This window comes from Hevea brasiliensis, chromosome 13 (genome assembly GCF_030052815.1).
Source record: "Hevea brasiliensis isolate MT/VB/25A 57/8 chromosome 13, ASM3005281v1, whole genome shotgun sequence".
Classification (NCBI taxonomy): domain Eukaryota; kingdom Viridiplantae; phylum Streptophyta; class Magnoliopsida; order Malpighiales; family Euphorbiaceae; genus Hevea; species Hevea brasiliensis.
Genome location: NC_079505.1, coordinates 67,813,847 through 67,834,251, shown reverse-complemented (window position 1 = coordinate 67,834,251; position 20,405 = coordinate 67,813,847). Strand labels below are relative to the sequence as shown.

The window sequence follows — 20,405 nt, the reverse complement described above, 5'->3', positions numbered from 1 at the left end:
CTCCAAACTCCCAATTCAAGCAAATAAGAAATTAAAATATTAAACATTTAATTTTTTCAATAATTTGCATAATTATACATCATGCTATATTGGTATATTTAAAAAGCATTTATAATATTAACAATAATGCAACATAGAGAAGAAAATTACAAATTAATTAATTAAAGCAATAATTATCAATACTTCCCCAAACTCCCAATTTAAGCAAATAAGAAATTAAAGTATTAAACATATTTTTTTATTCAATAATTTACTAAATTACAATTTACACATCAAGAGCATCAATACCCATTTAATAAAAACATATCACATAATCACAATCACAATACTCATTTAATTAGCATATCACATAATACCCATTTAATAATAAAATCACATCACATTAAATTTTTAATAAATTTAACAAAAGAAAAGTGTTGGAATAGGTCGAGCAGCATGCCGGCATGAAAGCAGAGCATACAAAAGAAGAGAAAAAAAATTAAAAAAAAAAATAACCACAGGGAATCATGTAAGTGAGAGGAGAAGAGCAAATGAGAGTGAGGGGAAAAATGTGAAGATGAGAGAGAGAGAGAGAGAGTTGAAGACGACATACCTGGTTTTGGCTTGGTGGTGCTGCGCTATTCTTGGCTTCTTGCAATCTCTGTTTGGGTATTGGGTAAGTAAGTCTCGATACATTTTAGGGTTGCTTTTATTTTTTCGACTATTGAGAAAAAATTAAAAAAAAAAAAACTTCCCGTTACTATTACAAGGTGGCGTCTCAATGCCTCATCGACTATCGTCTTTAAGGTCTGGGGCAGCCGCCTCTTTGTAGTAGCCTTGCCTCGGCCTGGGGAGTCACAGCAACCTCACCTCATCTCGTCTCGCGACTCACTTGGCGCTTTTGGTCGACTTTTACAACACTGGTAACAGCCTAAGCGCCATAGACTAAAAGGATTTAGGCAAGATACTGACCTATTGATCTATCCCCACTCAATACCAATATTATAAATATTTGGTATTATCTTATATTTTTATATGAGGATTATTAGTTTAGTTTTAGTATTTTTGTTAAGTTATTATGTTTATGTTATTTTATTGATATTTTATTTTGATATTAATATTATTATTTTAATATTATTGCTATTATTTTTATTGATATTTTAATATTAAAAATATATAATTATTTTTATTCTTTAAAAAAAATAATAATACTGTAATTTTAAGTGTAAGAATCAGTAAATCAAATTGAAACAAAAATTAAAACTGAAACTAGATCCGAATTTGAACCACAACTTTTAGAACCACACTTAAATTGAAATCGGAATTTGATTCCTCTTTTGATTCAAAAAATGAAAGAACCAAACTCCAATGCTAATTCTAATTCTTAGAAAGAACCAAATTGAAATCGGAACCCCTCAGCCCTTGTTAATAACGTGTACTAAGCAAGTCAACGCAATACCAAACACGATTCCAATTTGTCTGTTAACTATTTGTTTACATCCAAACTTTGCTTAAATAGCTCAAATCTAGGTCAGGACGACAAAGAGAGCCCAACCCATCAAGCAAGAGTGTCCTAGAGCCACAAGCAACAAACTCCTCCGTGGCTATCTCCAGTCCTTGGAGACCTTCCCATGGCTTCCCTCCTTTCACTTGTCACATAACGTCATACACTCTTTCTTCGTCCTTCTTATTCAATTATTTCTCGTTAGACAAGAGGCTGGTTTCTTGATTTTCTCCAAGAAATGGCAAACTTTGCTCTGAAAGCACACGGCTGTTGCTTTCTCTCTCACACCACAAACACACATACTTCGTTTCTCAACGTCAAGCCCCAAAACTTGCATTTATTTCCCTCCAAGCGCAGCTTGAAATTCAGGGTTGTGTGTAGCGTTAAAGAGAAAGAGAATGTCGAGAAAAGCGAGAGGGTCTCTGATGTTATCACTGGACTCCGAGTGGACGGATTGGAGCAGAGGAGTTCAACTACGGATCCTGGGCTTCAATCAGGAAATGCTGGTGGCTCTAGAGAAGTGGGTTTTGATTTGAATTGCCCGCCATGGAATAATATTCCTCAGAGATATAAACTTATTGGCACTGCTTCACTTGCCTTTGTTATTTGTAATATGGACAAGGTTGTTCTTTGTTATCCATCTCTTGCACAATTCAACGAACATTTTATGCGATGTTTATGTTCATGGAGTAATAGTGTAAATGTGGTAATGGGTGGCTAAACATGTCTGAGAGATAGTTAACGTCTTCCTTAATTTTAATGCATTCTCGAAGTTATTTTTAGTTGGAGTTGCAAAGAAGAAGAAGATAGTGAATGGTCCAATTCTAGGTTTGCCCTTAGTTACCGTTATCGTAGTTATGTTCCTAGAGGAATATACTATGTACAGTTGCAAGAGCAGCCTCTAACAATCATATTCCTAGATTAACCACTCCAGTCGAGTTGCAAGGGCAAACCGTAAAGCATATTTATGTAATAGGACAAAGAGTAAAGAAATTGAATTATGTAATGTTGATCAGCTAGTTCCTGGGCAGGTAAACTTATACTTTTTTATGTTTAGGACTAAATTATACTTTTTGATCTATTTTACTAATTGGGCAGGTAAATTTGAGTGTTGCAATTATTCCAATGTCTCACCAGTTTGGGTGGAACGCATCTGTGGCTGGCCTGGTGCAATCATCCTTCTTTTGGGGATATGCATTGAGTCAATTACCAGGAGGTTGGTTAGCCAAGATATTTGGGGGCAGGTTAGCTTATGATGGCATATAATATTTCATGTTTATATGTACTTAATTAATTGGATAAATTTCTTGAAAAATATTTATTTGTAAATTGTGTCATTTCCTCCAAAAAGAAAAGAGCAATGCTTTCAAATTCAAGTGATGATTGCATGTATAGATATATGTGGGTGCTCTTTGAGTTTACACTGATAGTAATTAATAATTTATATTTTGTGTACACGTATATGCTGATGCACAACCATGGGTAAGACATCTAAATGAATGATCTTGTAGGTTTGATTCCCGACTGGAGAGTGTTTCTGGCCGTTGTATGCTAGTTGTAGGATGAACTTTTTATTGGTAGACTACAAATTTTTTAAGGGCAAGAGGTTGTTAGAGTTTGAAACTTTGAATCACTAACCTTATGTACTACGACATTCAATCCTTAAGTAATACCATTTTTGAAGTCTTGAAAAGATGATAAATTATATTTGTTTGAATATTAGAGTTAGAATTGGTAAAAGTAGGTTTAAATTATCTTTATCAGTGGAGTAATCTTCATGAGTTTAAATTACCTTGAAAAAACAGGATTAGTTGGGATTTTGACACAATCTGCGGTTACTCATTTCAATTCTGATGCATTGGCTCTTTTCAACCAGTTTTTCATCATATAGGGATAAGCAATAACGTCAGTGAATTGTAAACATAATGCTTTCTAAACTTGTCCTCTTATGCCTTTTCCATTGTTATGGAAAGTCAACTTCTGTATGTTGTGTACAATTGTATTCCAATTTTGTTAGTGTAGAACACAATTCTAGGGATCTAGAATTCCTAATTAGTTAGCCCAAAGGGAACAAATGTGTATAAATATGTATACAATTATTCTTGAGAAATAGAAGAAAATCTTTCTTTTTTTCTTTCTTTCTTTCTTTCTTTCTTTCTTTCTTTTTGGGTTATTTCACCTGAATGCACCAAAGATCTTTTCAGAACTTTATTCTCCACTTCAATAGATTCGAAGGGCCTTTAACTCTTTTTGAACTACATGGATTAGCGGTAGGTTTTTAATACAATATGCCTTAGCACTCATACAGGGTGGGCTGCTTATCAAAACAACATAAGCTAACTATAATGCAGTTAAAACGAAAGAAAAAAAAGAAAAAAAAAAGAAGTGTACATTTGCATTTAGATATTTATCTATTTTCTTTGTTAGCTCTTATTCTGCAAATATATTTTCTTATATGGGTATCATCCTGTTATACTGATGGTTGATTATTCTTCTCCTTAGCTTTACCTTGCCTTTTTCATGGAAATAAAGTCTATGGAATAGGTTACCCTTTAAAAATGAATGAGAATTTACTAAAGCATATTTAAAAGTCTAATTCTAACATGAGGCTAGAAAAAATAAATCCCAAAACTCTACCTATCTTTTACTGAAAGCCACTGTTCCTTGAGATTCCATGTGCCACTAGTGTTTCACCTTTCTTCTAGGTTTGGTTGTACGTGTGATATGTGTCCTACCTTCCTTTGATCATTTATTTTTCCTTGTGCAGGAAAGTTCTTGAAATTGGTGTGTTGACTTGGTCATTGGCGACTGCATTTCTTCCATCACTTGCTGGTTTTATGCCTGGACTTGTCTTGTCAAGGATTTTGGTATTAGAAACTATTTGAAACTTCTCTTATAGTTTAACTTGCACATATCCTCACGTTGTAACTTTTATTGCACGTTTGGTTGACTATAATGGAGTGTAATGGAATGAACTTTCAACTTGTGCTACTATTCAGTGGCATCCCATTATGTTCTACCAAACATGCTATTAGATCATGAAGTCCATTCTCATGCTTCATACATGATATTTTGACTCTCTTTGTCTCTCTCTCTCTCTCTCTCTCTCTCTCTCTCTCTCTCATGCGCACATTCCTTATGTAGTATTCCTTTTTTTGCTTCAAATATAGGTTGGAATAGGAGAAGGTGTTTCCCCATCAGCTGCAACTGACCTTATTGCCAGGCATGTTATGACATTTTTTTTGGGATGCTTAAATAAAAAAGTATATCATTTATTGTACTCTGTTAGACTTGCATTTCCCTTTTTTTAATTATTTTTATTTTCCTTTTATTGATGCTATTGTGCTTATTGTAACCTTTTACCTCTTTCATTTTCTCATGCATATTAGAACAGCTAGTCTCATTGAAAGGCTTGTGGGTTTTTAAGTGGAGAAATATAATCAGAAAACAAAATTATATTGTCTTATTAATGAGTTTGTGTTTTATAGCAGATTTTGCTATTTAGGCAACTGCTGTTTCACTTGTTTGCATGGATCTGGATATTATCTGTCACTGCTTGGATCATTAGGTTTTGCAGTTATATATGGCACGTGAACTCCTTTAACAGCCTTTTCAGATTCTTCTTGGTTTTGATTTATTTCATGTATCATCTGTTCTTTCATTCTTCTCTGCCTTGTCACACTTATTTTGAGGTTCAATGGGCATATCCTGTTTATTTCATTCTCTGCTACATAAGTTGTTCTCTTACTTGCTTAAAATTAATTTGCTTAAAATTAATTTACTTAAAATCAAACATGAAATTTTTGAATGTAAATTATTTCTCCATGCTTCTTTTTATTTCTTCTGACTGTACACTGCTGAATAAAGAACAATTTTCCTGCCTTCACTGATTTTATATCATTGATTTTCTGCTTGCATCATATTTACCTCTTATGCTGTCAATTAAACCTTATGATATGGCCAATCTCTTTATGAATAGCTCCTCCTGTGGAGCTTTCTCTCTGTTTCGCTTCTTTCCTTTTCCCCTTTTGATAAAGCCAATGCCACATGCAGATCAATACCTTTGGAAGAGCGCTCACGGGCTGTAGCATTTGTCTTTGGTGGACTGAGTATAGGAAGTGTCACAGGGTATGTTCTATTGAATGTGGTTTTATATATAAACTTATCTTACTATTGAAGAAAATGGTAGTCGCTTGATTTGATTTGCACATAAATTTTAACTGCAGAGCTTGACCATGGTGAATATCCAACCCCTTTGACTAAATGGTTGTGAAGAAGAGGAACTCAATACAATATTTCACTATTTTTGTATTCCTTGTGTTGAATTGCATTGGAAAGTGTAGAAAGAGATGATTCTCATTGATTTCAATTAATTTGTACATGGGTATATATATACAATTGATTCCTATAATTGTGTTCTACTAATTAGGAAGAAATCCTAAATAAGAAATCCTAAATAGGAATACAGAATACAAAATATACAGAGAAATAATATAGTGATTGACTTTTCATAACATAATGATTGACTTTCCATAACACTCCCCCTCAAGTTGGAGCATAGATGTTAATCATGCCAAACTTGTTACAAATGTAGTCAATCCTAGCTCCATTCAGAGCTTTTGTGAAAATATCTCCTAACTGCTCTCCAGTTTTGATGTGTCCTGTTGAGATGATCTGTTATTGAATTTTTTCACGAATAAAGTGACAATCAATCTCAATATGTTTGGTCCGCTCATGAAACACCGGATTAGAAGCAGCTTGATTATCACACCACAATTTCACGGGCAGGGAGGTCTTAAAACCTGTCTCATCTAGTAATTGAAGTATCCACATTACCTCACATACTGATTGTGCCATGGGTCTGTATTCGGATTCAGCACTAGATCGAGAAACTACACTCTGCTTCTTGCTTCTCCAAGACACCAAATTTCCTCCAATAAAAACGCAATATCCAGTAGTTGACCTCCTGTCAACCTTAGATCCAGCCCAGTCGGCATCTGAAAAACATTCAACATTCAAATGCCCATGATTACCATATAGCAAACCTCTTCCTGGAGCGCCCTTCAGATAACACAAGATTTGTTCCAAGACTTTCCAATGAGTAACAGTTGGGGAAGACATAAACTGACTTATCACACTAACGGCATAAGCAATGTCAGGACGAGTGACTGTAAGGTAGTTCAATTTTCCTACCAATCTCCTGTATCTCTCTGGATCTTCAAACAACTCACTATCCCCTGCTAACAATTGTAAAGTTGGAGTCATTGATGCGCTACAAGGCTTAGCACCTAATTTTCCTGTCTCTGTCAATAGATCGAGGACATATTTTCTTTGAGACAAGAAAATACCCTTCTTACTTCTCATAACTTCGATACCCAAGAAATACTTTAACAATCCCAAGTCTTTGGTCTGAAACTGAGTTTGGAGGAAGGTTTTAAGAGATGAAATACCTGCAGAGTCACTCTCAGTGATGACAATGTCATCCACATAGACTACCAAGAGAATTAGACCAGCCTCAGATTGCCTATAAAATACTGAGTGATCACACTTACTCTTTTGCATACCAAATTCCTGTACTGTTTCACTGAATCTCCCAAACCATGCCCTAGGACTTTGTTTCAAGCTATAAAGAGACTTCCGAAGTCTACAAACTTTACTCAACTCCCCCTGAGCAACAAACCCTGGTGGTTGCTCCATATACACCTCCTCCTGAAGATCACCATGAAGGAAAGCATTCTTGATATCCAATTGATGCAGGGGCCAATCATATGTAGCTGCTAAAGAGATAAACAAACGAATAGAAGTAAGTTTAGCTATAGGAGAAAAAGTATCAGAGTAATCAACCCCATATGTCTGAGCATATCCTTTTGCTACATGGCGTGCTTTTAACCTAGCCACAGAACCATCAGGATTTACCTTTACTGTATATACCCATTTGCAGCCAATAGCTTTCTTACCAGTGGGCAAAGGCAATAGTTCCCATGTACCATTAGCATCTAAAGCCTCCATTTCCTCTTTCATAGCATCACACCAGCCAGGATGAGATAGTGCCTCATCAATAGTATTAGGGATAGGAACAGAGTCTAAAGAAGTAACAAAACACCAAGAACAAGAAGACAATTGATTATAAGAAACAAAAGAAGAGATAGGGTAAGTACATGAACGTTTACCTTTACGAAGAGCAATGGGTAAGTCTAGATCAGAATCATGATCAGTATGAGGTACAGGATCTCCCAACGAAGTAGTTGATGGAGGATCTGAATCAGGAATCTCCAATCTCCTGGAATAAACATGAACAACGGGAGGTCGAATAGGTCTAGAGACAGAAGGAACAGGCTATGGGAGAGAACTAGACATTGGTTGGACAGTATATATTAAGAGATCATCCTCCTCCCCCTGACTCTCATACACAGATGATGGAGGAAAAAATGGAGTGGACTCAAAAAATGTGACATCTGCAGAAACAAGATAACGATTGAGAGTAGGAGAGAAACAACGGTACCCTTTTTGGAGCCGTGAGTACCCAAGGAAGACACATTTGAGAGATTTTGGATCCAATTTAGTAACCCGTGGACGAACATTATGCACAAAACAGGTACAACAAAAAATACGGGGTTCAATAGGGAACAAAGATTTTGTAGGAAACAAAGTAGTATAAGGAATATCCCCATTAAGGACAGAAGAAGGCATACGATTGATCAAAAAACATGCCGTAGAAACTGCATCTGCCCAAAAGTGTTTAGGTACTTTCATCTGAAAAAGAAGAGCACGAGTTACCTCAAGAAGATGACGATTTTTCCTTTCGGCCACGCCATTTTGGGATGGGGTATCCACACAGGAAGACTGATAAAGAATGTCATTTTATGTCATATAAGGCTGAAATTGTGCTGAAAAATATTCTTTGGCATTATCACTTCTTAATATGCGCACAGAAATATTAAATTGAGTTTTGATTTCATTATAAAAGGCACAAAAGATAGAAAACAACTCAGAACGATTCTTCATTAAATATAACCAGGTAACACGAGAGTAATCGTCAACAAAAGTAACAAAATAACGAAATCCAGTTTTAGATGTAACAGAACAAGGACCCTAAACATCAGAATGAACTAACTCAAAAGGAGATGAAGCCCGTTTAAAATCCATAAAATAAGCCGTGAGAGACTTATCCTCTTTCTCAGCACGGTAGAATGCCTTACAAACATCATAAATACGGGAGATATTCCCTTTACCAGAATACAGAAAATCTAAGTAATCCATCAATTCCTTAACAAATTCACAGTGATTAATTAAACTAATTACCTCACTATGAATCGAGTTCCGAAGCTGCAAAAACAATCGAGTATCCTCCCTTAGCCAAGTTTGTCGTGTATCATCAGTGGGTGGATCTTTAGTAAGGTGATCATCCTTATCAATGCTACGCAAATAGACCCTAACAGTCTTACTCCACTCCAGGTAATTCGAACCATTAAGTTTGTGTTCCGTGATCTTAGTCATCACCGGAATCACATCAGAAATAACATTCTTATTGTCTGTCATTTGTTGAGACAAAGAAAACTAACCGAAACGCTAATCCAAAGTGCTTATAGCAGCAAAAAAACCCAAAATCACAAATCAAGCAAATACCAAAATAGGATCTGAGAGCCAAACCTCAGAAGTCCTTTAATGGTTATACTGGATCAGGCAACAGCACACAGTGGTGGAATGAGGGGGTTGAGACGACGCCGGCGATGTTGATCGGGGTTGAAACGGCCGGTCGGCGGCCAAGGTCTCTCCTGAGCTGGATAGTGAGAACAAATAGTCACCTTAGATTGATGACCTGCTCTGATACCATGTAGAAAGAGATGATTCTTATTGATTTCAATTAATCTGTACATGGGTATATATATACAATTGATTCCTATAATTGTGTTCTACTAATTAGGAAGAAATCCTAAATAAGAAATCCTAAATAGGAATACAGAATACAAAATATACAGAGAAATAATATAGTAATTGACTTTCCATAACATAATGATTGACTTTCCATAACAGAAAGAAATAATCCTTTCTAAGAGTGTTATTCAGAAAATTTACCATCTTAACATAGCCAAACTTCATTAAAAATTCCCTAGGACACTGTACATGCATAGTATCATATTTTTGGATCCTTCATTCATTTCTGAAGGCACCATTTGATTATTCTTAGGGTTTTAAATGGATCATATAAGGTGTCATTCAGAAATTTATTTATCTGCTAATACTCATTTGACATCACCTATATTAATGATATAAGCCAAAACTCATTGGTTTTATGTCTGCTACATATATCTTGTGGACAAATTTATGTTGTGCTTATTGCTGTCGGGAAGAATAAGTAATGAGTTTTCATTTGCTGGTCATTTCTAATGTTAGAAAGTAATTCATGCAGGCTTCTTTTGGCTCCTCCCCTCATTCAAAATTTTGGTTGGGAATCTGTATTTTACATTTTTGGCTTTCTTGGATTAGCTTGGTAAGTAGTTATTGTGACAGAGTTAAAGACATTTTCACATTTGTGTATTATGCAAATAGCCATTTCTTTGAATGTTGAACAATCATAGTTTTATTATGTTTTGTGCAGAGTATTACTGTATAATGCTTTCCTTGGTTGATTTTATTTTACTTATTCATTTATTCTTTATTTATGTTGCTAATGTGAAGAACTGACTGACTGCAACTTTGTACTTTTTACACCACCAAAAACCATGAAGGTTTTTGATATTTCAGTTTCTTAAAGAGGAACAAGCTTCATATGCTTCTGTACCCTCATCAAGTGAGTGCTTGATCTCTAACTGTATTATTGTTTATTTGAAGAATAAAGCTACTATTTCCCTCCAATTTTCATATACATTAAGAACAGTCTGCTAGCTAATTGGAACTGGATTCAAAACTAAGGGCCTCTTTTGCATGATGATAATGTGTTATGGTTAGCACTGCTTTTCTAATGGAAATTGTTTTTAGTTAGTCCTTGAGAATGCTGAATTTTTCTGTGACTTGTACTTTTGTAGTTTATATAATTTAAACTATTTTTTTTACACCTTTGAAATGGTGACACTGGAAAGGTGCCTTAAGAAAGACTTAAACCTTGGGTGCTTACTGATTTGAACTAATTGAACTATTTGCTACAGAAAGTGTTGTCTTTTTCCTCAAGCTTCTCTCATATGTTTATGCGAGAGATGTCATTTCTTAATGTGTCTGACAGGGCCCCAGTCTATCAATTTGGATAAATCATGGAATACTTCTCTTGCAGAATTGGGTGATTCACTGAAGGTGCAATGCTTTTATTTTTTTCCTTTCTTTTTCCAGCATTATTTTTGGCACTTAAGGGGCTTGGAAATGTGGTGACTCTGGTTCATTCATCAGATTATGTGCTAAATGTGTCAAAAATTTCTCAAGTCAGCCAGAAATGGTTCTGGGTGGGTGGGACTTCAGTTGAACATGGTTTGGCCTATTGAGTGTTATAGGATTTTTGTAACCTTAAAAATAGCTGATGGTGATGGCATTAATTGTGATAATCCAGCTTATGAAAAGCCATATCTTGGTTGAAGTGCTGACCCCTACTGTGGAGAATTATGATTCTATCACTGCTGGGAATAGCTTCCTATAAAGCAATGATCATCGAGATTTGGTTTTTTAGTTAATCTGAAATTGCTGGAACTGTTGTGCAAGTCATATATTTATAATCTGTTTCAATGACATTTGAGGGTTTTTGAGTGTCTAGGAGGGTCTCAAGTCTTTTGTTTTCAAGTTTGAGAGTTTTGGTCTCCAAATATACATCCTTTTATTGATTTTGCCATGTTAAGAAGTGAAATCAAGCAAAAATTGTATGTTGTAGGAGTCGTGAAGGATTTAGGTTGAAGAAAGAGTGAAAATGGGGGTCAGAAAGTAGGGGAAGATGAGAGAAATGGTCACTTTGGTTACTTAAGCCAGTAGAAAAGAATCTGTCTCTTTCACACGTTAACATTGTGGTCGTTATTCTACTGACAACGGGTGTTGCAGCCATCAGCACTACAAAAATTTGACCATTAGGTATAGGATGTAATGGGCTGCCAGGGTTTGATCCCTTAACCTCTTGCACTATGAGTCTATGAGGAAGGCACTTGGCCACTGGGCTTCTAGGTTCTAGCCAATGGTATTTATCTAAATTCTGTTGGAATGCAATAGAGACATCCTTAAAAGTTTATTCTTTCTTTATTGCCCTAACGTTTCTTACTGGCTTTGTTAGGGCAGGAAATACCATGGAATGCATTTTTCCAGAGTAAAGCCGTGTGGGCTATGATATATGCTCATTTTTGTGGAAGCTGGGGTCACTATACTTGTTTATCTTGGCTTCCTTCTTATTTTAGGTAACTTTGAAATTAATGTTTAAGTTGACTTTCATCAAGTTGATATTAGCACTTGCCTAAAATATTAATCTAAGAATGGTTCTTTTGACATTATCACGTTGTGAACATTTTTTTTCCTAATTACTGATTTCTTGTCAAATCACCCTTATGCAAAGTACTTGGCATCTGTTACTTCAGTTTGCTTACTATAATCTTGTCATCTGATGGAAACTTAATATTCAATTGATGTGCCATGCAGTGAGGAGCTGAACTTAAATTTGACAGAAGCTGCATGGGTAAGTATAAAGATACATTTTGCTTTTTTTATTTTATATATATATATATATATATATATATATATATATATATATATATTTTAGATCCCTTCGTTGTAAGTGCTAGGAAGAATGTTGTGCCATGATGTTTGACTACATTGTATTTGAGCCATGGTCTCAAAACAGACTAGGAAAGTTATGATTTTAAGGAAAATGTCCTTCATGTGCCAGAAATCACATGGTTCAACATCAAATATAGGTTGGTATTAGCTTCCTACATGCCATGTATTTTGATATATGTTTTTTTAAATCTAAATTGACACCTGCATGTATCTTCTAGCATCAAAAATGTTAAAAAGACAACGCAAGTATTATAGGAGAAGAATGTGCACAATTCTGCTTAGAACTCAGTCTTAAGGTCTGATTAGCTACTAAGGATAGAAACTCAAAACTGCTTGTACTTTAAACCATGGTGAATGAGGAAGATGAATTTCACTATTTGAAAGGGATCGATCTCTTTCTTGGTTATTATAGCACATCGATAGCGTTGAGCTCAGGAGATCCTCAACTGTATTGTGCAGAATGCATTGGTGTGATTCTTTGTTATCCTAAAATAATGGCATATATTTGTTTAGCTAATTCCTTAGCTACTTAGGAAATTAACATGTAATATTATCAAAGCATTGGTTATAACTATAACTGACTTTGGAATGTGTTATTTTACATTTTATAACCTAAGCTTAGGTCTATAATTCAGAAGCTGTTCCTCATTACATGTCTGAACATGGCACAACAAAAAATATATGATTGCTTAAATCTGTTGAAACATTTTTAAGATTTATGTTTATATGAAATATTTCAATGATTTCAGGTTTCCATTCTTCCTCCTTTGGCTTCAATTTTCGTAACTAGCATTGCTGCACAGCTTGCTGACAACTTAATTGCCAATGGAGTTGAAACAACTACGGTATGGAATAACACTGTACTTAATTGCCTGTGGTCATGATCTGACCAGTAACTATCCAGTACATCAAATCAAACCATTTGGCTTTTGGAACTTGGCAGTAACATCATTTTTCACTTGTGTCTGCTTTTCTTCTGATTTTTCTGACCTAGTGCCATTTTGTTGCAGGTGCGAAAGACTTGCCAAGCAGTTGCCTTTTTGTCTCCTGCCGTTTGCATGACTCTCTCCTCTGTAGATCTAGGGCTGCCCCCTTGGGAAATTGTGGGGATTCTAACCGGTGGCTTGGCCCTCTCAAGCTTTGCCCTGTCTGGTAGTTAACCACATAATTCTAGAATTTATTTTCATTTGGGAAACTGTAAAGGATTGACTTGTCCTACTTATTTTGTTTGTTGCCTAATTATTTGATCTTTTCCTTTTGTGAAGGACTATATTGCACGCATCAAGATATATCTCCTGAATATGCAAGTATACTGTTGGTATGTAAACTTGCAATTCTAAATTCTTATAGCACATGCTGGAATTTTATAAATAACAGTTTACAAAGATAGTTGGGAAAATCATGGATTGTTACTCACATACTGTTGAGCACTGTTCTGTTAGCATAAACTAGGCATATTCCACCTCCCATCAACTCAAAATATGGTTCCTGAATTACATGCATCATTACTTATGCCATGGAGATGTAGGATTTGCTCACAGTTATACCTCTTACAAAGTGGAGTTAGTTTCTTATGGGTGTAAAAAAAAATTCAAGAGAGCAAAAGAGCTCCAGCAGTTGAGTCAAAGCATGAATTTAATCCCTTTCACATTCAACTAGCTACTTCATGTCATATAAAGCGACAAGATCTTTTTAGATTAGAGGTTATAGTTAAGCCACTACCATCCCACATCAGCCACTTATTAGGGGCCTGTTAAAGTAAGGGGGAAAAAATTCTCACCAATATATGATGTTGGGTTGCTGACATTTAAAAAGAGAGGAGACCCATTTCATTTCAGACAACCCAGTTAAATCCAGGACCAATTGAATATTTAAATGCTCGTCACTGAAGCTAAAGCTTCTCGTGAACTTCTAAAGAAAAATATCTTATTGCAGAGTAAATAAGAAGTTTCTCCTTGAATTTTTTTGGACTCAGGGTATTACAAACACTGTTGGAGCAATACCTGGGATTGTTGGTGTTGCCTTGACTGGTTATCTTCTTGACACAACCCATTCATGGAGTGTAAGTTCCCTCTATACCCTGCCTCTTAAGTTTGAACATTTTATTGGCAATCCTGTTATTCACTTTAGCGTTGTCATATTAATGTCCTCTCCCACATCTGTGTCATGTAGATGTCATTGTTTGCGCCATCAATCTTTTTCTACTTGACTGGTACGGTTGTATGGTTGGTATTTGCAAGCAGTAAGCCTCAAAACTTTTCCAACAGAGATTAATTTGGATCCTGAGTTCAGGTTGGTTTTTCTGAGCAATAAAATAAGAGAAAGCAGCATTCAAGATACTACTAATTGATTTCTTCCATAGCATTTGGTGAAATTGTCTTCATCCTTCACTAAACACTAACGAGGCTGGTTTTGTTTTTCTACTCCAACCCCAAACACGAACACGAAACCCCCCTCCCCTCCAACAAAAAACAAAGAAGGGTTCCCTTGCACATTCCACATGTAATAGTTTGACAAAGTTGTCATACTTGGCCACCAAAATATCTGTATGATGGCGACGTACATTGTGTTGTATCATTATTTTAGCAGAAAGAACTTTCACTGTATGTGTCAAATAAAAAAAAAAGAAATATTTCCTCTTATTTATCCTTCATTTGATCATTTGCTGTTCCATCTCCTGCTATTTGTCCTTAAGCAAGGAGAACATATTGGAGTTTGAGAATTTGTTACTATTGAGTACATAACTACTTAATGGAATTTACCTGTGGACCGCTGCAGGCAATTTATGTAGGCACCATATTTGTTTCGTATTGTATGATTACAATAAAAAAACTGTACATTATTTAGATTCATCTATTGTCTCTAAATATATATTTATTTTTATTTTTCTATTTTATATTCTAAAACTAAAATCTCCTATGAAATGTTTAAATTCTTATGAGAAATAAACTAGAAGAAAAAAAAATATTTGTAAGGGAGAGATAAACAGAGTGTTGTATTTGAGTAAATATCTTTTTCCCTTTCTCCTGAAAATGAAAATTGAGAATAATTATATAGAAAAATTGAGCTCCATACATTTTATTTTTCCTTTTAATATTTATAAATTTGCAATAAGAAATATCCCAAAAAATATTAGATTTTGATTCTAATTTTTATCATTTATTTGAAATTTTGGAAAGAAGAATAAAAGTATGAAATCTTACTAGTGGGCTATACATCATTTTTCCAACTTTACTAATATCCTTTTAAATGAGGACTACATAAAACTTAATAATTACAAAATAAATATTAATACGGTGAGAATTTATTTGTGGGTTCTCATAATTTGAAAACTGATGGGAAATGCACTATACTTTGAGAGAGTGATTTAAACTTTACATTCCATTTCTTGACAGGGTGACATTGTTGTAAGACTTGCCACATAAAGCAGATGTGTGTCTCCATACTACAAAGGAGTGAATTATATTTGCAAATATAAGTATGACTAGTTCATATAATGACTTGTACTATATTCTTCATCAAGAAAAAATAATGTGACATTTGCATGTATTCTATCTCTTATTTGATCAATCATTATAAGGAACCAGTTTCAGTTCCACCTAGTACTACCTAGTTGCAAGCAGGGACAACATATGGCAAGTGTGCAAATACAACAGAGAAAGGTGCAACCATTATTGGCTTTGATAAATTTACATTCAGAGGATCCAAGACAGGTATGTCCCCAGCTGAATTTACAGTTAAAATGTTCCCATTAAGTAGCATAGTTTGGCTGTGTAAATTTCCATCTTTTGCTGTTAGATGGTATTCCTCTCTTGTGTTACTTTCAGAACCTTGTATTCCTCTCTTGTGAAATTTCCACCTATGATTCTTTTTTGGATGATGCAATGTCCTCGTACTGTTAAATGCGACCTTGACTTCAACAGTTGTGCGGTTGTCTAGATTGATTAGCAGTAATGTGATTCCCTTCTGCTGGATTATAAATTTGATTAGATCACAAACCTTTGCTATTAGTTTGATATTTAAAGTATGCGATTAACGTACTGATTCTTTTGCACAATGAGCATAAGCACGTATCTTTTTTGTCCCAGAAAAGTTCATCGACAGAACATTTCTACCCATCAATCGGTTCCAGAGAAGAGCACTGCAGTGAAGAGAGAAAAGTGCCCAAGTAAGAAATCTCAGCTGTTTCAGTTGGGATAAAAAGATCGAAGTTTAGATTTGTGTTCTAACTAGTGATGAGCCAATCTAGTTCTTTATCAAGTTCTATTAAGCAGGATTTACTGCTCTTAATTTTAATATAACAACTGCACTTCCTTATTTCTACCTGAATGTATATTTGCTTTCAGAATCAGCTCAAAATCATTGGCTTTAAGGCTTGTTTCCAATCAATTGAATTAAGCTTTTGAATGAAATGACTTGATTATTGCATTACCTGTAGTAGTCCGGATTTGGCACAAAAGTAGTTGTGTTGAGTAAACCATAATTTCCGCCGATCAAAGACTGCCTGCAGTATGTTTTTGTATCATAAGCTGATGCCATACCAAGCTGATCCAGGTACCTGTGCAACATCACTAAAGTCAGCAACAGAAAGCTGAAGATTTTGGCAATAATTTTTTTTTTCTCCACTAATCAGAAACTACAAAGATAAATTTGATTCAATGTACCAGAAACTATAAACAAAAGCATTGGATACATGGTTCCTGCCACTGTTGTAAGCCCCTCCTGCCTCACCAACCCAGGCAGTTGCTGATGTTGCAGAACTCTTGAGGGTATTTTGGAGGCCTCTGAAAGTATTAGCCTCACCATCAAGATAAGACGGATCAAGAATCTTTTCAACTAGATGTTCATCAACTCCTTCATTAAGGGGGAAACAAAAAACCAATCTGTCAAATTGGAGTGACTATGAGTTATTGAACTGCAGTGGTTAATCAATCTCTTCAACTAAGTATACCTGGACCGAGATTGTATATGTGATGGGTGACCACATCTACTGAATTTCCTGTTTTATCGATGAATTCTTTGAACCAACTTGCATCAAAGAATCCTCCAGGTGCTATAATTAGGGGCTTATTTTCAGCTCCATTGTAAATATTTTGCACTATCTTATACAGGGAGATCGTGTCAGCAGCATATTGATTTGCTACTATTCTTGTTCCAACTCCATTCCCACTCAATTCATTTCCTGACCAGCAGAGAAAACTTTTTAGTATTCTTGATAAATCTATAATAAGCTTAAATCATGGAAACAAAAGAAGTGAGTTTCTTACCAAGCTCCCAACCATGAATAGAATAGTTCTTTTTGACAGTATAACTTATAAGAGATTCAGCATTGGTATAGTTCCAAGCTCCTGTTGCAGAACCATCAGAATGTATGGACCGCCCGGCGAGAGCATTTAATCCAAATATAATTTTAGCCCTGAGCCAAATCAGAGTGAAGAAACCTGTTCAACTGCTAGACATGTAAAAGTGAAGTGAAACAACAGAGAAGAGATTGGTGTCTAATTACCCTGATTTATTGAAAAAGGCGTTTAATTCGTCCCATCTATACATAGGCAAGCATCCCTGGGTGAAACCAAACATCTCAGTGGTATTTTTAACAAATTGCTTGCAGGGTTCCTTATTATCATCAGTGTCATACATGACCTTGTCTTGCAAAGAACCCCCCAATCTGATCTTCAATGGTGAAAAAGCTGAACCATTGTCCATAGAAATTAACTTCAGCTCCAATCGATGAAGGATCAGTAACAATGTTTGATAGAAGAAATATAGTAAAGAAAGTTCTTAGATTTAAGGAATTCTTACCCTTTATGGCATTTAACAAAATATTGCTGTTAAGATCCTGCATTAGAGGAAAATGAAAAAAAAAAAAAAAGTCACAAAGCAATACACATTTGAGCGATGACTTGCATCTTGAATAGATATCTAATGTTCAGAAACAGCTTCAAAATCAGAAGTGCAGCAGAAACAAAACACAAACCAGATTAATGAGAGAAGCATGGTCCCAGCTGCAAGTCCCGTAGTCACATTTCTCAGGAGGCCACCAATCCAAAGTAGCACAAATGAAATCTTTATCAATCTTTCCAATGGAAGTTTTCCCATCTATAAAAACAGTTCCTTCTACACTACCATTTCCAGCTACGGTTTGTGAACTCACAGAAAAGAAGCTGCAGGTAAAGATGCACACCAAAAAACACAACCCTCTTAGCCAAATCTGAGAACCCATCTTTGAATACAACTGGTAAGTTCAGGATCTGAGTTTTTCTCAAAGAATGGGTAAGGTAGCCATGAAAGTGCAGAGGTGGGATACTACTGCAGCAGGGCACAGGCCCACATAATAAATTATATATAAGAGGAAGAGATAAAGATTTGGAGTATATATTTACAAGTTACAATAGTTATATATATATATATATATATATATATATACATCAAGAAAAAGTGAAAAACAAACAAATTTAATAATCTTTTTTGTCCCTTGGCAAGTATTTGCAGGTTGAACGTGAAAAAAAATCAATTCAAGTTTTTCTTCCTTACTGTGGTATTTGGAAGCTAGCATGTTACAATAATGCTGAGGCTTGTTCCTAGGTGGACCATGGCTTTGCTTTCCTCCGAGAAAGCAACAAGTTGCAGTTGCCAAACAACCCAATCTTTGGAGAGAAGGCTCTGCAGCTCTGTGCCTTACCGCAACGTTCACGTGTAAACCATGGACCCACTTGCCCAACTCCGAATTATGAGGTTTAAACCCGACAGGAAGCCAGACTTTAGTAGGGTTTTTCACTTTTTCTCCTTCACAATTAATCCATCCGAACTTTTCTGATATTTAGTTTGCTTATAAGGTAAAAGAAAGTTAAAAATAAATTAATATTTAATTTTAAATGGAACACATGAGAGGGCTTAGACGAGATATTTGAAGAAATGAGATACACGTATGTCAACAGAACATGTAATTATCATTTTGGGTTCAAAACGACCAATCACTATATCACCTTTTCCCTTTTCTTTTTGTGTCAAAAAAAGTCAGGACATGCAGACATTACATAATATTTTACTTTTGGTCTGTCTTGCACATTAGGTTCGGTCCGATTTTTCTAATTCAAGCAAAATATGTAAACAATTTAATTATTCAATAATTATTTTATTTATTTTTTATATTTTGAAAAATATATATGTACTTTATCATTTTTCTTAAATTCATGTGATCTTTTATTTTTCATGTAAATAATTTATTTTTTTTATATTTTCAAATTAATTCTTGTGATTTTTATTCTTTATCATTTTAATTCTTTTTGTATTGGTATAATAACAGTACAATAAATTTTAATTTAATAAAATAAATCCTTTTATTTTTAGTCTATGATTTATTTTTTCTTTTAATATATTTCAAAATTATGAAAGTTTAATTTTTTTTTTCATTTTCTTAAAAATGGGGAAGTTGCTAGTTTTGCTAAAAATCATACCAAAGTTAATAAAATAAAAATTGAAATAGCATGGGAATGATTCGAAATCATGAGAAATTACATCAACCTGATTCAATCTTAATTCTCCATTTTGTTAAATTGAAATGAACAATTCTAATTAAAAATCAAACTAAACCGAAACGCTAACCATAATTAATTTATCTCATAATACATAAGATTAAGAATCTTCAATCTCTTCTAAAATTTCATTGCATTTTTAACCTACAATCCATTAGAATCTTTGATACAAAGCTTAATTACCGTAACCTGGCTGAGTCACAAGCTTAACCCTATCAGATTGTTGAGTAGGGAAAGCGTTACAAAAAAGTTATCAACACCCATATGGCATATGACTATGAGATCATAGTTTGAGTATAAACAAAGCTTATAAATTTCTTTTTTACAGTTGGATCCATTTGCAGTAGTGTTCTCAAATGATTAGTTTCAGATATGAAGCACATCCTCTCTGCTTATCTTTGATGTCATGAGGATGAGGTGGGATATTGCACAATCTTACTTATAAGAAATTATTCTATATAATTATTATATGTACAACAGATTGATTTTAATCGTTAATTATGATAAGATATACATAAAATTTATAATAATTAATGGTTATAATAAAACTGTTCTACATTCAATGATTATATTATAAAATTTTTCTTTGTAAAGGAAGCAAAATAAGACCTAATCCACATTAATTCAAGGTTAAGTAAAAGAGAAGT

General features: G+C 34.6%; 2 protein-coding genes across 4 annotated transcripts; one reads left to right on the top strand and one right to left on the bottom strand.

Moving 5' to 3' along the window:
* The first annotated feature begins 1,505 nt into the window (after positions 1–1,505).
* Positions 1,506–16,635, top strand: LOC110649822 (probable anion transporter 6, chloroplastic). Of its 3 annotated transcripts, none has more exons than XR_009142558.1 (17): positions 1,506–2,105; positions 2,582–2,727; positions 4,251–4,350; positions 4,654–4,706; positions 5,537–5,611; positions 9,894–9,974; positions 10,213–10,274; positions 10,704–10,771; positions 11,732–11,847; positions 12,086–12,122; positions 12,973–13,068; positions 13,234–13,375; positions 13,489–13,541; positions 14,199–14,285; positions 14,396–14,515; positions 15,619–15,936; positions 16,317–16,635. XR_009142558.1 is itself a non-coding variant. In XM_058132115.1 (15 exons), the coding sequence occupies exons 1-15, from the start codon at positions 1,722–1,724 to the stop codon at positions 14,495–14,497; spliced, it is 1,602 nt and encodes a 533-aa protein (XP_057988098.1). In that variant the 5' UTR covers positions 1,506–1,721; the 3' UTR covers positions 14,498–15,075. The 3 variants fall into 3 exon arrangements, 1 of the variants encoding a protein (XP_057988098.1); XR_009142557.1 differs by having other exon boundaries at positions 16,312–16,635; XM_058132115.1 differs by lacking the exons at positions 15,619–15,936; positions 16,317–16,635 and having other exon boundaries at positions 14,396–15,075.
* LOC110649821 (heparanase-like protein 3) lies at positions 15,758–18,607 on the bottom strand. Its single transcript, XM_058132114.1, has 9 exons — positions 18,201–18,607; positions 18,026–18,062; positions 17,730–17,913; positions 17,491–17,639; positions 17,175–17,405; positions 16,888–17,077; positions 16,656–16,781; positions 16,265–16,364; positions 15,758–16,189 (listed from the first exon to the last, which is right to left on the bottom strand). Exons 1-9 carry the CDS (start codon positions 18,444–18,446, stop codon positions 15,833–15,835), a joined length of 1,620 nt encoding a protein of 539 aa, XP_057988097.1. The 5' UTR covers positions 18,447–18,607; the 3' UTR covers positions 15,758–15,832.
* Between the last annotated feature and the right edge of the window lie 1,798 nt (positions 18,608–20,405).

Excerpts from the sequence above, each read along its gene's own strand:
- LOC110649822 (XM_058132115.1), top strand. The coding sequence starts at position 1,722 with ATGGCAAACTTTGCTCTGAAAGCACACGGCTGTTGCTTTCTCTCTCAC. Across the intron at positions 10,772-11,731 it reads AATTGGGTGATTCACTGAAG|GAAATACCATGGAATGCATT; the intron begins GTGCAATGCTTT and ends TTGTTAGGGCAG. Across the intron at positions 13,376-13,488 it reads CTCAAGCTTTGCCCTGTCTG|GACTATATTGCACGCATCAA; the intron begins GTAGTTAACCAC and ends CCTTTTGTGAAG.
- LOC110649821 (XM_058132114.1), bottom strand. The coding sequence starts at position 18,446 with ATGGGTTCTCAGATTTGGCTAAGAGGGTTGTGTTTTTTGGTGTGCATC. Across the intron at positions 16,365-16,655 it reads CCAAATCCGGACTACTACAG|TGCTCTTCTCTGGAACCGAT; the intron begins GTAATGCAATAA and ends TCTTCACTGCAG. Across the intron at positions 16,190-16,264 it reads CTCATTGTGCAAAAGAATCA|AAGGGAATCACATTACTGCT; the intron begins GTACGTTAATCG and ends ATAATCCAGCAG.